The sequence below is a fragment of the Anomaloglossus baeobatrachus genome, chromosome 1 (genome assembly GCF_048569485.1).
Source record: "Anomaloglossus baeobatrachus isolate aAnoBae1 chromosome 1, aAnoBae1.hap1, whole genome shotgun sequence".
Lineage (NCBI taxonomy): Eukaryota > Metazoa > Chordata > Amphibia > Anura > Aromobatidae > Anomaloglossus > Anomaloglossus baeobatrachus.
Window position 1 is genome coordinate 118,767,482 of NC_134353.1, and position 15,526 is coordinate 118,783,007.

General features: G+C 43.8%; 1 protein-coding gene across 3 annotated transcripts in view; it reads right to left on the reverse strand.

The window, feature by feature from the left end:
* Positions 1-479: 479 nt before the first annotated feature.
* Positions 480-15,526, reverse strand: part of LOC142290024 (uncharacterized) — a 64,340-nt gene continuing 49,293 nt past the window's right edge. For all 3 annotated transcript variants that reach the window (XM_075333982.1, XM_075333969.1, XM_075333973.1), the window contains 3 exons: positions 14,309-14,407; positions 9,438-9,527; positions 480-682 (listed from right to left, as the gene is read on the reverse strand). In XM_075333982.1, the coding sequence (XP_075190097.1) occupies positions 488-682; positions 9,438-9,527; positions 14,309-14,407 (384 nt within the window). In that variant the 3' untranslated portion in view covers positions 480-487. The remainder of the gene's footprint in view (positions 683-9,437; positions 9,528-14,308; positions 14,408-15,526) is intronic.

Below are 15,526 nucleotides of genomic sequence, written 5' to 3' on the forward strand. Positions count from 1 at the left end.
ATCGCCCGGGTTGCCTCACTCTACCAGCAAAAAGTGAGTAAACAGCTTGAAAGACACTTTGGACTGAGACTGCTTAATCCTGCGACCTGTGGTACTACGCACATACACCCAAGCCCCTGGGGCCAGCCTCACTCTCGGGAGGCCACACCATCTAACTGCAAGTACCATCAGCACCAGACGCTCGTTAAACTGCAGTGGCGGTCCCCTATCACCCTGACTGCAAAACCGAGAGTGGCGTCACGACTCCTATGAAAGTGAACCTGACATCCCTGTGGCCAGAAGGGTCCCTACAGAGAAGTCCCCGAAGTGTCCCGCAGGCAACCGCTGCTGCGCTGTTGTGGGCGACTCACTTATTTTTGGGGTAGGGCCTATTTTCAAGGAAACAGTATTTTTCACATTGGGTTTTTTCTTTTATCATTACTGGTCATTTTGTACTTAGAATTAAATAAACACATCTACTAGTCCAGAGTACTCACTCATAAATTTATTAAGATGGTGGATGACAAGCATCTCTGGCTTTTTTGCCAGGAATTGGTGTCTTAATAACCCCGAGAGAAGAAAGTAGCCTTGTCTTTAAAACATTTATATATGAGCTTAATAATACTCTTTGATCTTCCAAAAGATCACAAAGTCTCGCTCTCGTGGTGAGTGGATTACGCTCTTCATTGTATTGAATAAGGTTCTGTATAAGAAAGAGTTCAAGATTAATAACAGAATAAATGTCCAATGGAAGGTTAGAATGACTGAAGGAAAAGGTCTTTAGTTAATAATTATTCCAGAATCATCATCTTTGTTGATTATAGATTCAGTAACACTAATAAGTAGCAACAAGTATAACCAAACCAGCACTTCTCAATTTTGCATAATACCAGCAGAGTAAAGCCTAGTATCATCGATTTAAGACCACCCCTGATGTAGACCAAGATTGTCCCACTTTTCTGAGAAAACCATCCCTCCTAAGATAATGTTTCTGCAATGTTGATCTATCTTAAAAATAGGTCATCAATGTAATGCGACCCGAGAACCCCTTTAATGACACTCTATAAGGGTTACAAGCAGGGTCTGTCTGGGCCACCGGGGTGTCGGGGAATCACCCGGTAGACCCCGGGTCCTTAGTGGGCCCCCCGTACTTCACATATGGCCTCAGGTTGGTAACCGCAGGCTGGGCTAGGGCAGGGGGCCACAGGCGGCACCACCAGCGGCAATGCTGAGGCCGCCTTTTTCTATGTCGTCCGGGTCTGCACTGCGCCGACAATGTCACAGTTAACAGACACGGCCACGTCTGCTAACTGTGACGTCACGCAGCGCACCCTGCACTCAACACTGATGCTTACCGAGGATCTGCAATCTGCTATGGAGCCTGGGTTGTAGCTGGATCCCAGTGGCTAGCAGGACCTTCTTAGTGGGCGTGATCGGTTTAGTTGGGGGGCGGGGCCATGTTTTCTCCTGTCCACTATATGGTACAAGGGGGGAGTTATTTCCTGGTATCAGCTATGTTGGTCCTGCCTATTTCTGATCACATGGGAATGAGGCTAGCACAGGTCCTTTAGCCCACTGGAATTTAGACTCTACCATGGAGGCTGCGGGCCAGATGGAGAAGCCGGGGGAAGGTAAGAAGTCCTCTAAAGTGTGTATGTCTGTGTACAGGGTCGGACTGGGTTGAGTGTCTGGGTGTGCATGTATGAGCCTGTGTATGAGTAGCCTGACTGTGCTCTGTACGCATGTATGACATGTATGTGCCTGTGTATTAGTGCTTGTCTATGAGTGGGCCTGTCTGCGCTCTTTGTGCATGTATGAGATATGTGTCTGTGTATTAGTGCTTGTCTATGAGTGGGCCTGTCTGCGCTCTTTGTGCATGTATGAGATATGTGTCTGTGTATTAGTGCTTGTCTATGAGCGGGCTGACTGCGCTCTGTGTGCATATATGACATATATGTGCCTTTGTGTCTAGGTATTTGTGCTTGTCTATGAGTGGGCCTAACTGCGCTCTGTGTGCATGTATGAAAAAAACCAAAACGTGATGAACAGCTGAAAATACCTAAGCCATAATAAAAGACGTGCTTCATGCTGGTGAATAACCAGTTGGAGGGAAAGAAAAAAGCGCCAGCATTTGTAATATGGAGCACACCACTAATATATGACAATGAAAAAACTTTATTAAACACCACATGTGTTACAAGTATACAAATAAAACCATGTAAAACCACGTGGTATGAAACCCCAATAAGACCATCAGTCACCCAGCCACAATATAAACAATGTGAAAAACTGGAACCCCAGAAAAGTCAATAATGCTGCACAATAAACAATGCAAATATAAAGTCATCAATAGTGTGCAAGGCACGTACAAATAATCATGACTGCAAAAACAGGTCTGTAACACCCAAAATCCACATGATATGGAATATTAACTGACATAGCCAAGGGTCACATAAAGGATGAAATGCCCTATGATACCTCAAGGTGTATATGGAGACCAACAAAATGAGAAGGTCCACAGATAACAATGGCTGGGGGCTAACTACACACGTATTGTTTATTTTTCAGCATGATTGACTTTACTGGAGTTCCAGTTTTTCACATTGTTTGTATTGTGGCTGAGTGACTGATGGTCTTATTGGGGGTTTCATACCCCGTGATTTTAAATGGTTTTATTTGTATACTTGTAACATGTGTTGTGTTTAATATAGTTTTTTCATTGTCATTTATTAGTGGTGTGCTCTATATATACAGATTTGGCAAAAATTAAGAGACCACTGCAAAATGTTCAGTTTTTCTGATTTTTCTCTTTATATTTTTGAGCAAAATGTAAATTTTTGTTATTCTATAAAACTACTGACAGCGTCTCCAAATTTGGTTTTTATTCATGATCATTATTGTAGTATTATTCGGTCACTATGTGGTCTGGCCATGGGGTGTTGGTATTTGGTTGGTATTTGACTCTTGTATGTGGTTCTTTTCGGTCACTATGTGGTGGTAAGATGTGATCTGGTCACGCTATGGTGGTATTTCTCCCTTGTATGTGGTATTATTTGGTCACTATATGGTATGGTCACAGTGTGGTGGTATTTCTCCCTTATATGTGGCTGTATTGGGTCACTATGTGGTGGTAATATGTTGTCTGCTCATGGAGTGGTGGTATTTCTCGATTGTATGAGGTTGTATTCGGTCACTATGTGGTGGTAATATGTGGTCTGGTCACGGTGTGGTGGTATTTTTCCCTTGTATATAGTGTTATTGGTTTTGGTACGGTGGATTGTGTTGTGTATGGAGATAACATTTTCTCTCTAACAATAAGGGAAGATTATACAAGCAGCTGCGCTCTCCTGCGTTCACCTGCGGAGGAGACTTGTCGACCTGCAGGTCAGGACTCACTGCGTCCAAGACGCAGTGAGTCTTGCTCGTGGTCTCGTACCCTGAAGAACATACCGGCTAACGGGTATTTGCATGTAGCTGTAGGGTGGGCCCCTAGAGTCAATTTCCCTGGTGAGCCCCAGACACCCCAGTCCGACCCTGGTTACATGGTACAGTATCTGCCTTTAGTGTACAACATTTTATATCTGTATCTGCTTTGCTAATGTTTTCCAATATCTAACCGTTCACACAAAACCTGTAGAAGAGCATGGTCTAACGGTAACAAGATACCCCTGCTTTAAGTGCACATACCAGTCTAATATGAACTTTCCTGATTGTCGTGCAATCTGCTAGCTAGTGGCATAACTTTACTAATATGGAGCAAAGCCCACTGTACAAAGACCAATGGTACCAATAAATGGCAAAACAATCCTGCCACATATGATCCCATATTATTGCCACAAAGTGTATGTATATCACCTCCATCCTGTTACTGAACAGAACTAATCCCCAAGGATTAGTACTGTTCAGACGAAGACAGAAGGCCACTGTATAAAAACAGTATATGAGCCTTTTGCAGTCCAATAGGTCATTACAATACACAATTTCACCTGCTTTGCTTATAGAATTGGGCCACCTTACCTGCTGGGCCCCTGTGCAGCTGCTTAGGTTTCTCTAATAATATGTCCACCTCTGCTAAACCCCATATGCCAATAATATTACAAACTGTACAATGGACAAGTACTGCCACACCGAGGCTCGGATTGGCCCTCTGGGATATCGGTGAATCCTCTGGTGGGCCCCACTGCAGGGTCGAGACTGACAAGAGATGGAAGGCTCCAATCCCCCTCCTACCGGAGCACAGCTATTCACTGCTGAGCTAATCTGCATCCATAGAAAAGCACTCCTTCCTTCTCCTGCTGTACTGGAGCTAGGTGTTGGAGTCAGACTGACACCAATGCTGGAAAAGTGCCAATGACAGTAAAACCTTTCCTGCACAGGTGTCAATCAGACTCCAACACCTAGTGCCTGCACAGCATGAGAAGGAGGGTGCTTGCTAAGATGGATGCAGATTAGCAGAGCAGTAAAAAGCTGTGCTAGATAACAGCTCTCCTGCAGAGGTGCCAATCTAACCAGCTTCCATCCTGCCATCTTCACCGTCCCCTCGCGACACTGTGAGATTGGGGGTAGGCGGTTCAGTGAGGTTATCATAGCAGTCACATGCTGGGGCAGGCTCGGTGATCCTGTGATGTGATTGCTGCTGAGTGATTGCAGCAGCTACCTGGACCTCATCTCCTCACTCTTCTCCTGCTATTGTTATTGTGACGTCCTGGCAAAACCAGGTAGTCACACATTAGGCCCCCACATAACACCTTCCCTCACCTAGATTACACACAGCTGAACTAAAACCCTGGTCGCCCCCCTCAGGGCAAGATAGGCACACCAGTGGGCGGGACCAGGCGGTAAGGAAACGCCCACCTAGGGGTCTAGACAGCCCAGGGCAGGAAAACAAACAGATTAAGTTGTAGTTCAAGTTGAGAGGAGTGGAGGCTGGAGCTAGGTGTAGCTCCAGCGGAGGAGAAATTCAAGTTGGACGGTGCCAGGGTCGGAGCCCTGGTACCTTAGTTAGGTGGCAGACGGTGGTCTCCATCAGCAGGAGACGGGAAGACGGTTTGGCAGATCCGAGGAGGACCGGGACAGGGTTGAAGCCCGCCACTACCGACACCGGAGACCCGACCGGAAACCGTGCATAGAGGGGGTACTCGGACCCTGAAGCCAGGATCGGAACCAACGGCCTAGCTAATCAACCGATTGAGGGCAGGATTATAGGTCCTGTCCCAACCAAAGTCCCAAAAGCAGACAACCACCCACAAAGAGGGATAGCGCAACCGCCAGTGCCCATAAATCCCACGGGTCAGCGTCAGCGGGCACGGCTCCTCAGGCACACAGAAAGCCGGGAGTGGACTCCCATGTTCCATACCGGGAAGTCTAAACACACAACCACAACTAGTGCAGAGTAAAACACGGTGACCACCAGCCCGGGTGGGGGACCAGAGTACAACCGGCCGCGGCGGCCGGCCACCAGCACCTTGGTTTACCAAAAGAATCGTGTGATTCATTTAATTGTGAGTAACCAAACATCCCCTGGTCCATCCGGGCGCGCAAGCCCCTGTCATCGCCATACCCTGCACAGAGACACTGGGCCCCGGGGCAACGATCCCTACCCACGGAGGGGTTAACATCCGGCTGCCACTACACCGCCCCCGGGTATCCCACAACAGCAGCGGTGGTGTCCAACTTCACCACACACCGTGGGTGGCGTCACGAACTGAATACGGCCAAGGTCGTACAACTACGTCCCCCTTTTCATTCGGCGTGTCCGCGTGACCCCCGGGTCCGGAGGATCCCTCGAGCCACACAGCGGGTCCGGATCCGAGCAGCCCGGCTGCTGCGGGCGTTCGGCCGGCACATTATCATCAATAAGACTCCTGTCACAATGAATAGGGAGAGTAAGAGACCATGGCTCCTAGACTAGCCCTCAGACTAGGGGGGCCCTAGCTATCTCCTATATCAGAGTTACCTCTGAAGGTGAGGATGTCTGAGCCGCCAACCTGACCCTGCTCCTGACCACCCCCTCCCTCCCTACCCCGGACTTGAACAGAAGTATGATAAAACCAACAGAGATAGACAAACAGGGGAACCCAAAACTCCATCTCACAGCAGCTCACACAAAGGTTTAAGACAATAAAAGGTAAAGAGGAAAATAGGAACAGGGAGGAAAAAGCAAGACAACAAAAGGATTTCACAACAACTCCAAGCAAAACGCAATAAAGTCACCAGCAGGACTGGGTCACAACAGCACACAGACCCACACAGAAAAGCTATAGTCAGTGTGGGAAGCCAGATTCCACCATCTTAAAAAGGCAGGGAGTAACTGTGATAGGTTTCCAACAGTGTGTGATCCCATCTCTTGCTAGTCTGACCATTTAAGAGCAAACCATAGTGTGAAGTGTCAGAATCTGTAGTGTGAACAGCATCTGATGCCACCATAACACTCAGTGAGTTTTGAGCAAAACTGTGTGACACTGGCGTGATGACCTTCTGCTCCTAAGCAGCCTGCAGTTTGTGCCGCTCTCTGAGAAACAGCACCGGATCGGGGCACTTCTTGCCGATTCTTTAACAATTGGTTCACGAGAATGAGTAAGAAGCGGCTGAATGTCATCCATGGACATGGGAGAGGTGTATTGAAGCTTTTTATGTGTCAGTGAGAAAGAAGCCTGAGGGAAATTTGTGTTTTAGAGAATTTGTTCAGGATGTACCGTAGGTTGAAAAAGATAATGTTGGAATAGACCGTAAGGAGCCCTCACTATTGAGCTGCATGAGACTCACAATTTTCTAATAGCTGCCCTGCCATGTTAGTCTTCCTGTGGATTGCAGCTACAGTCTGCGTTTCATAGAAGACTGCAATTTTTGCTGTAAACTGAAAATGCTGTAGTATTGTAGTATATAGTACAAAAGACTACAGTTGCAGACACAAGATTCCTATGAAAGCTAACAAAATACAAAAAAGTTTTTTTTTAAAAAATGTTTAAATCATTCCCCACTTTCTACCTTCAAAAGTAAAGAAATTAAAAATAAATGAACATATTTGGTATTGCATCTAAAAAAGTTAAATCTATCAAAATATAACATTATTCAAACCATATGTTATATGGAAAAAGAAAAAAAAAGAAATTGAAATTCACACTTCCCCACAAAACGCAATAAAAAACAATGATAATGTCAAATGTACCCAAAAATAATGTGAATAAAAATGTGAGCTCGGGGAGCAAAAAACAAGCCCTCACTTGGATCAAATGATGAAAAAAAGGGACAGGTCTAAAAAAATGACTGTTTTGAGGGGAAATTTTAACCCTGCGCTTTACAGTTATTCGCCAAAAACCCCTCTTATTTACTGTTTGGATGTGTGAGGTCATATATTGGCTGCTTTGACAGGTAGCCTGAATATTTATCAAGTGGTCTATAGCAACCAATCACAGCTCAGCTTCTGTTTTGCTACAGGTCATTAATCGGAGCTGTGATTTGTTGCTATAGGCAACGAAGGACATTCTTAGTATAAGAAGTTTATATGTGAGGTAATATCAGTGGAGAGATGGATAGAGAGAGACAGAGAGAGTGACAGAGAGAGAGAGGGACATAGAGAGAGACAGACAGACAGAGACAGACAGACAGAGACACAGAGACAGACAGAGAGAGACACAGAAACAGACAGAGAGACAGAGAGAGTGACAGAGAGACAAAGAGAGAGGGACATAGAGACATACAAACAGAGAGAGACCCCCAACTCCCCATAACCCTGATCCCCTCCCAAATCACTTACTGTATTTTTCTTGCTTTGGCAACACTAATTGTATTTTGGTCCTGCCAATAAAGCATATTTAAATTTGACAGAGACAGAGAGAGAGAGACAGACAGAGACAGACAGAGGCAGACAGAGGCAGACAGAGAGAGACAGACAAAGAGACAGTCAGAGACACACAGAGAGAGACAGAAAGAGACAGACAGACAGAGAGAGCGACAGAGAGACAGACACAGAAAGAGACCGACAGACAGAGAGAGACAGACAGAGACAGAGACAGAAATATAGAGAGAGAGAGAGACACACACACACACAGAGAGACAGAGAGAGAGAGAGACAACGAGAGCGACAGATAGAGACAGAGATAGAGACAGACAGAGCGACGCTTAGTTACTATCCTGGACAGTGCTGGGGACTACAGCTAGTGCTTTATAAAGACACATATCCTATTATGTTATAATTTTCATTATTAAAAGTGTGCTACAACATTTGTAGCCTGGTGTTGCATCATAACAAATAGAATGTAATATTTTGAATTTATTCTATGTTACTATATGTTTCTAATCTTTGTCCTGTGGAATTTTTCAATAAAAAGTTTAAAAAAATAAATTGGGGGGTATTGGTGTTATTACACCCATCCTGGACATGTCTGCCACTTATTTTAAGAGAGAGCAAAGCTTCATAGAAAGAGGGCATAGGAGACCCCAACCAAGATATTCAATATAATTTACTCCACAAAGGTAGTGTAAATACAACAGAAATGTCAGCTAGTGCCTGATTGTAGGACATTTCTTGTGGTGGCACAAGTAAGTTGAAAAATGCACAAAAATCATTATGAGGCAAACACTGTTTTATGCACTTTATTGTGTACTGTGTCTCACATACATGTGCATGAGGCTGGAGTGTGAACAGGTAACATGTCTATGAGAGTAGCAGTAGGGTGGGCGCTGTGAAAGCAATTCCTCCTGTGACCCTAGTACTCCAGTCCAACACTGGCCACACCATGACCACATATTACCAGCATATACTGTAGAACAGTGACCTTTACGTCTATGGCTCTTAATAAAAACCACTGTACGAAGACCACAATTACTCCACGTAGTGTTAGGGCGGTGTCACTTGGTACGATATATCGTGTGATCGCACGAGCGATCGTACCCGCCCCCGTCGTTTGTGTGTCACGAGCAATCAGTTAACCCCCTGTCACAAGTACTTACCTCCCGGACGACCTCGCTGTGGGTGGCAAACATCCTCTTCCTGAAGGGGGAAGGACATTCTGCGTCACAGCGACGTCACACAGCGGCCGGCCAATAGAAGCGGAGGGGCGGAGATGAGCGGGACGTAACATCCCGCCCACCTCCTTCCTTCCGCATTGCCGGCGGGACGCAGGTAAGCTGTGTTCGTCGTTCCCGGGGTGTCACACGTAGCGATGTGTGCTGCCTCGGGAACGATAAACAACCGGAGCACAGAAGGAGGAACGACATTTTGAAAATGAACGACGTGTCAACAAGCAACAATAAGGTGAGTATTTTTGCTCGTTCACAGTTGTTCGTAGCTGTCACACGCTACGATATGTCTAACGATGCCGGATGTGCGTCACGGAATTCGTGACCCCTGACAACATATTGCCCGCGTGTGACGCCGCCCTTATACTGCAATTATACATAGGGGTTTTATATAAATAGTATAAGTATATACAGTACGCATAAAAATAGTGACTCACCGGTGACGTCTCCAATTGGAGGCACTCCTTTTTTCTTTTTGACTTCATCCAGTGCATACAGGTAGGACTTCTTTCTGATATTTCTTGACTCTGCAAAATGTAACATAAAGTTACATACTATCTATGGCTGAACACTCTTTCTGCCAGAATTATATGAGCTAGAACTTCCTTTCTCTCAATTCCCAAATGTATTTCTCCTGTCATTCTTACATAGCCCAAACTAAATGCTTGCCTTTTATTTATGCCTAATAAGTTCATAATTTATGGAACCGTCTGTGGTGAGTGCTGTGTTTAGTATCAATCTCAACTTGAAAAATGTATGTCTGGACTAATGCATAACTAGTTAGTTATTTGTTTATGTTGATAGATCAGACTTTTTTTGAACACAGTGATAACTCAAATGTGTAATTGTTTTGTTTTATTAATTGGCAGCTAATGTATCCTAATTTGCACATCAGAATTTTGCATCGTGCCAGTAGAGTGAAGCATAAGACCATGTGTTTGAGAGAACCACTGATAGAGACAAAGATTGTCCCACATTTTTTTAAAAAACCATTCCTCTAAAACATATTCAGGATACAGTTATAAAATTATTATGGGCTTAAAGTGCAGACTCTCAGCTTTAATTTGAGGCTATTCACATCCTAATTGAAGGGTTTAGGAATTACAGTTCCTTAATATGTAGCTGCCTCTTATTCAAGGGACCAAATGTAATTGGACAATTTTCCTGAAAAGCTCTTTAACCCCTTCATGACCAACCGATTTTTCGCTTTCAGTTTTTTTCATTCGCCATTCTTCTTCTGAGAGACGTAACTTTTTTATTTTTCAGTCAATATGGTCATGTGAGGGCTCATTTTTTGCAGAACGAGCTGTAATTTTAAATTAAACCATAAGTTGTACCATATAGTGTACTGGAAAATGGCCAAAAAAATTCCAAATGCAAAAAAATTGTAAAAAAAAGTGCGATAGCACTATAGTTTTTGAGATATTTTATTCACTGTGTTCTCTATATGGTAAAAGCGATGTGTGGGTGTGATGCCTCAGGTCAGTGCGAGTTCGTAGACACCAAACATGTATAGGTTTACTTTTATATAAGGGGTTAAAAAAAAAAATCGGAAGTTTGTCCAAAAAAAGTGACGCATGTTTACGCCATATTCCGTGACCCGTAGCGTTCTCATTTTTTGGGATCTATGGCTCAGTGACAGCTTATTTTTTGTGTCTTGAGCTGACGTTTTTAACTGTTCCATTTTTGCACAGATGCTACGTGTTGATCACCTGTTATTGCATTTTGCGCAAAAGTTGTGGCGACAAAAAAAATGTCATTTTGGCATTTGGAATTTTTTTGCCGCTACGCCGTTTACTGATCAGATTAATTATTTTATATTTTGATAGATCGGGCGTTTCTGAATGCGGCGATACCAAATGTGTGTATATTTTTTATTTTTTTAACCCTTTAATTTTCAATGGGGCGAAAGGGGGGGATTTGAACTTTTAGTTTTTTTTTTTAAAACTTTTTTTTTTACTTTTTTTTTATTTTACTATTTCCCCTAGGGGGCTATAGTGATCAGCAATACGATTGCTTTGCCCTATCTGCTGATCACAGCTACACAGCTGTAAACAGCAGATACGGTCACTTTCTGCTTCACTTGGCTCCGGGCCGAGTGAAACTGAAAGTAGTTCATGTCTAGCACAGGAGTCATCACATGACCCTGTGCTACCATGACAACCACCAGAAGTCACGTAATCACGTCACGTGACTTCCGGTATCGGGCAGTAAGTAAAAGTTTACCGAGATCGCGATTATAATGGCACTGTCACATATTGACAGTGCCATTTAAGGGGTTAAACGGCATGAGCAGATAACGATTCTGCTCGCGCCTAGCAGGCACACATCTCACCTGTGAAAATCAGCTGAGATGTGTGCCGATCGCGGCATGCTGCCAGCGGCAGACCGCGGGCAGTAACATTATGACCACTAGGACATAATATTACTGCCAGCGGTCGTTAAGGGGTTAATGGGCTGCATGGGATATGCCCTCATTTATCCATCATCAATTAAGTAGGTAAAAGGTCTGGAGCTAATTCCAGGTGCGGCATTTGCATTTTAAAGCTGTTGCTGTGAACCCACAACATGCAGTCAAAAGCGCTTCCAATGGAAGAGAAACAGGCCATCATTAGGCTGCAAAAAAAAGAAGAAATCCATCAGATAAATAGAAGAAATCTAAACGTTAGGAGTGGACCAATCAACAGTTTGGTACATTCTGCAAAAAAAAAAAAAAACAAAAAGAGTGAACTTGTGAGTTTGGGAACTCAAAAAGGCCTGAAAGTCCAAGAAGACAACTGTGGTGGATGATTACAGAATCCTTTCTAGGTTGAAGAAAAACCTTTCACAACATCCATCCAAGTGAAGAACACTCTCCAGAAAGTAGGTGTTTCAGTGTCTAAAGGCCGCTTTGCACGTTTCAATTTAACGTGCGATCGCATTTGCGAACGCACCCGCCCCCATTGTTTGTGCGGCGAACATCCACTTCCTGAAGGGGGAGGGACATTCGGCGTCACAGCGACGTCACACAGCAGCCAGCCAATAGAAGCGGAGGGGCGGAGATGAGCGAGACGTAACATCCCGCCCACCTCTTTCGTTCCGCATTGCCAGCGGGACGCAGGTAAGCGGTGTTCATCATTCCCAGCGTGTCACACACAGCGATGTGTGCTGCCTCGGAAACAATGAACAACTGGACGTTCAATTTTTATTTGTATGGGATCAACGTTTTTGCGTACAATCGGAATCGCACGTAGGTTTCACATGCTACTACAACACTAAGGATGCCGGATCTGCGTCACTTACGACGTGACGCCGCCGACACATCATTAGATATATTGTAGCGTGTAAAGCCCGATTAAGTCTAACATAAAGAGAAGATTTCATGAGAGAAAAGACAGAGCGTTCACCACAAGGTGCAAACCATCAATCAGCCTTAAAAATAGGCTAGATTAGACTTTGTCAAAAAATATCTAAAGAAGCCAGCCCAGTTCTGGAAATGCATTTTTGGACAGATTAAACTAAGATCAACCTGTATTAAAATTATGGGAAGAAGAAAGTATGGAGAAGGCTTGGAACGGATCATGATCCAAAGCACAGGACATCCTCTGTAACACATGATGGAGGCAATGTGATGGGCAGGCATGCATGGCTTTCAATGGCCCTGGGTCACTTGTGTGTACTGGTGATGTGACTGAAGACAGAAGAATCTGGATTTATTCTGAAGTGTACAATGATATACATTCTGCTCAGATGCATCCGAATGCAGCAGGGTTAATTGGACGGCGCTTCATAGACCAGTAAAGTGAATACGATTTCTGAAATCTCATGCAGGTGCGGCTTAATTTTTCCTTGCACATTTGAACCTTCAAACCATTTCCTTTAAATCTGCAGCATGACAAGTCTTTTTTATTATTATTATTATTATATATTATTACGGAGTTATTGCAGCATTTTTCACCAATCTAACTAAATGGGGGGGGGGGGGAAGTAAAAAAGCTTTAAGTAAAAACTTGGAAAACTCTCTGATTTGATATTGATGACCTATCTGAAGAAGATGTCAACAATATCATGTGACCAGAAAACCCTGTTAGGGTAAGAGGAGATGTTTAATATTTGCAGCATATTTTTCTGCTACAAAAACTAGTGTTGGCAGCAGGAAAAATAATAGCTAAAATATGTCATTTTTTGACGAGTAAGTTGGATAGGTGAAAAATGCTGCAAAAATGCTGAAAGAACTGACCTGCTGCAGATTTGAAAAAGAAATGGTTTGAAGGTGCAAGGAAAAGATAGGCAACGTGTGCAAGAGACTTCACTATCAGTGTAAAATGCTGTGTATTTTTCCGTCTTAAAAAGAGGTGGGAAATAACATGACATACGCAATGTGTGAACAAGACCTTAATCACATACTATGATTTACATGGTATCCGCCTTTAGCTTTAGGCTATGTGCCCACGCTGCGGAAAATGCGCGGATTTTGCCACGGATTTCTCGCGGAAAAGCCGCGGATTTCCCAAAAATCTGCAGCACAGGTACTTTCCAGCCACTTGTATGGCATTTTGGAAATGCTGTGCCCACGCTGCGGATTTTTCCGCAGCGGATTTTGTGCGGATTTTGGTCCGGAAAAATCTGCAACATGTCAATTATTGTTGCGGATTTTCATCCGGATTTTGGCTTTAAAATTGGGAAAAAAAAATAAAAAATCCGCACCAAAATCCGCATCAAATCCGCGGCAATTCCGGCAATTCAAAGATGCGGATTTTGCGGGAAAGCTGCGGATTTTGATGCAGAAAAATCCGCAGCTACATTCTCCCGTGGACACATAGCCTTAGCCAGCCAATTGGAAGGCTCACACCATTTTTATATCTTCAGTGGTCTGCTGTTCTTTGTCAGATATAGCCCTGTGTTTCACTAGAGCTACACCCTTTACTGGTACGGTACACACCTTGCTGTTTTGTCCCATGTTTGACCTCACCCTGTTATTCTGACGTTCCTCCTGCCTGCTGATTCTGTACCTCGCCTGACATCATGGTTTTGACCTCGGCCTGTTTTTTGGACATTCCTCCTACCTTCTGATTTTGTACCTTGCTGACTTCCTGGTTTTGACCCTGCCTGGTTACTATCCCAGTCTGTTGACTGTAGCCTTTCCATAGGCAGCAAACTCCTCGGCCTTGCAGTAAATCTAGAGCCCTGTATAGGGGTTAAAGGGTTTCAGGGTACCTTGGGATCTTCCTTAGTGAGTAGCTTGCCCTAGTCGGTTCTGGTTAACCATTATGTGTCTGTGGTCCCGGACTGCTGTTACAATACAGTACAGTTAAACATTGTGACTCACCGAGGACATCTCTAATTGGTCCAATTGCAGACATTCGGTTTTGCTTTTTGTCTTTTTTGAGTGCACACTGCTAAAACTTCTCTCTGCCATGTCTTGTCTCTGCACAATTGAACACAAAGATATTTATGGCTGATTGCTCCTACAACCAGCACTATATGTACAAGAACTTTGTTTTGCTCACTTCCCAGCATGCATTGCTCCTGTCTCTGTTGCATAGCCCAAAACCAAAAGCTTGCCTTCCTTTTATGCCTGAATGCAGAGTGACAGACTGGAGAGAACACCTCATCCCATTTTCTGTAATCCCAGTCTTGGTGTTTCTGCTGCTGAAGATGGATTACACTTTGCAACAGGCAGTGGACAGCAAGTTACACATAAGGGAGATACCGAGTGGGGAAAAAAATTCCAGGTTTGGTGAAAAAGCTAAACACCCCCCCCCCCCCAATTGCAACATTGTATTTTGGGGTTCGCTCTTATGCCATTCATTATATGGTAAGAATTATGTGGTATCACGATTCACCATGTCAGTATGATTACCGTGAGACAAAATTTTTATTATATTAGGTGTGAAAATAATTTTGAAATTTGTATACAAATAAAAATGTTCTTGGTTTGTGTTATTTTCCAAGACCCATAGCAAGTTATTGTTTAGTTGATGTAGCTGTGTGAGGACTGTTTTTTTGTGGGGTGAGCTGACATTTCTTATTAATACCATTTTGGGAGAGTTACATCGTTATGATCGCTTCTTATTGAATTTTTTGCGTGTTGTGACGACTCCCAAAAAAAGTGAATTTGAATGGTGCGGATATAATTTGACCCCTGCGGATCAGACATGTATTACCTATTTTTTTTTATAGCTGATGGATGACGATCATGGGACAACTCCTTTAACCCCTTCAAGACCGGCCGAGTTTACGCTTTCTGTTTTTTATTTTCGCAATTCTTCTTCCGAGAGACGTAACTTTTTCATTTTTCAGTCAATATGGTCATGTGAGGGCTCGTTTTTTCCAGAACGAGCTGTACTTTTAAATGAAGCCAAGATTTTTACCATACAGTGTACTGGAAAATGGCAAAAAAATTCCAAATGTGGAAAAATTGCAAAAGAAAAGTGTGCCTCAGGTCAGTGTGAGTTCGTGGACTCCAAAAATGAATAGATTTACTTTTATCTAAGGGGTTAAAAAAAATCAGAATTTTGTCCAAAAAAAGTGGCTTACGTTATGC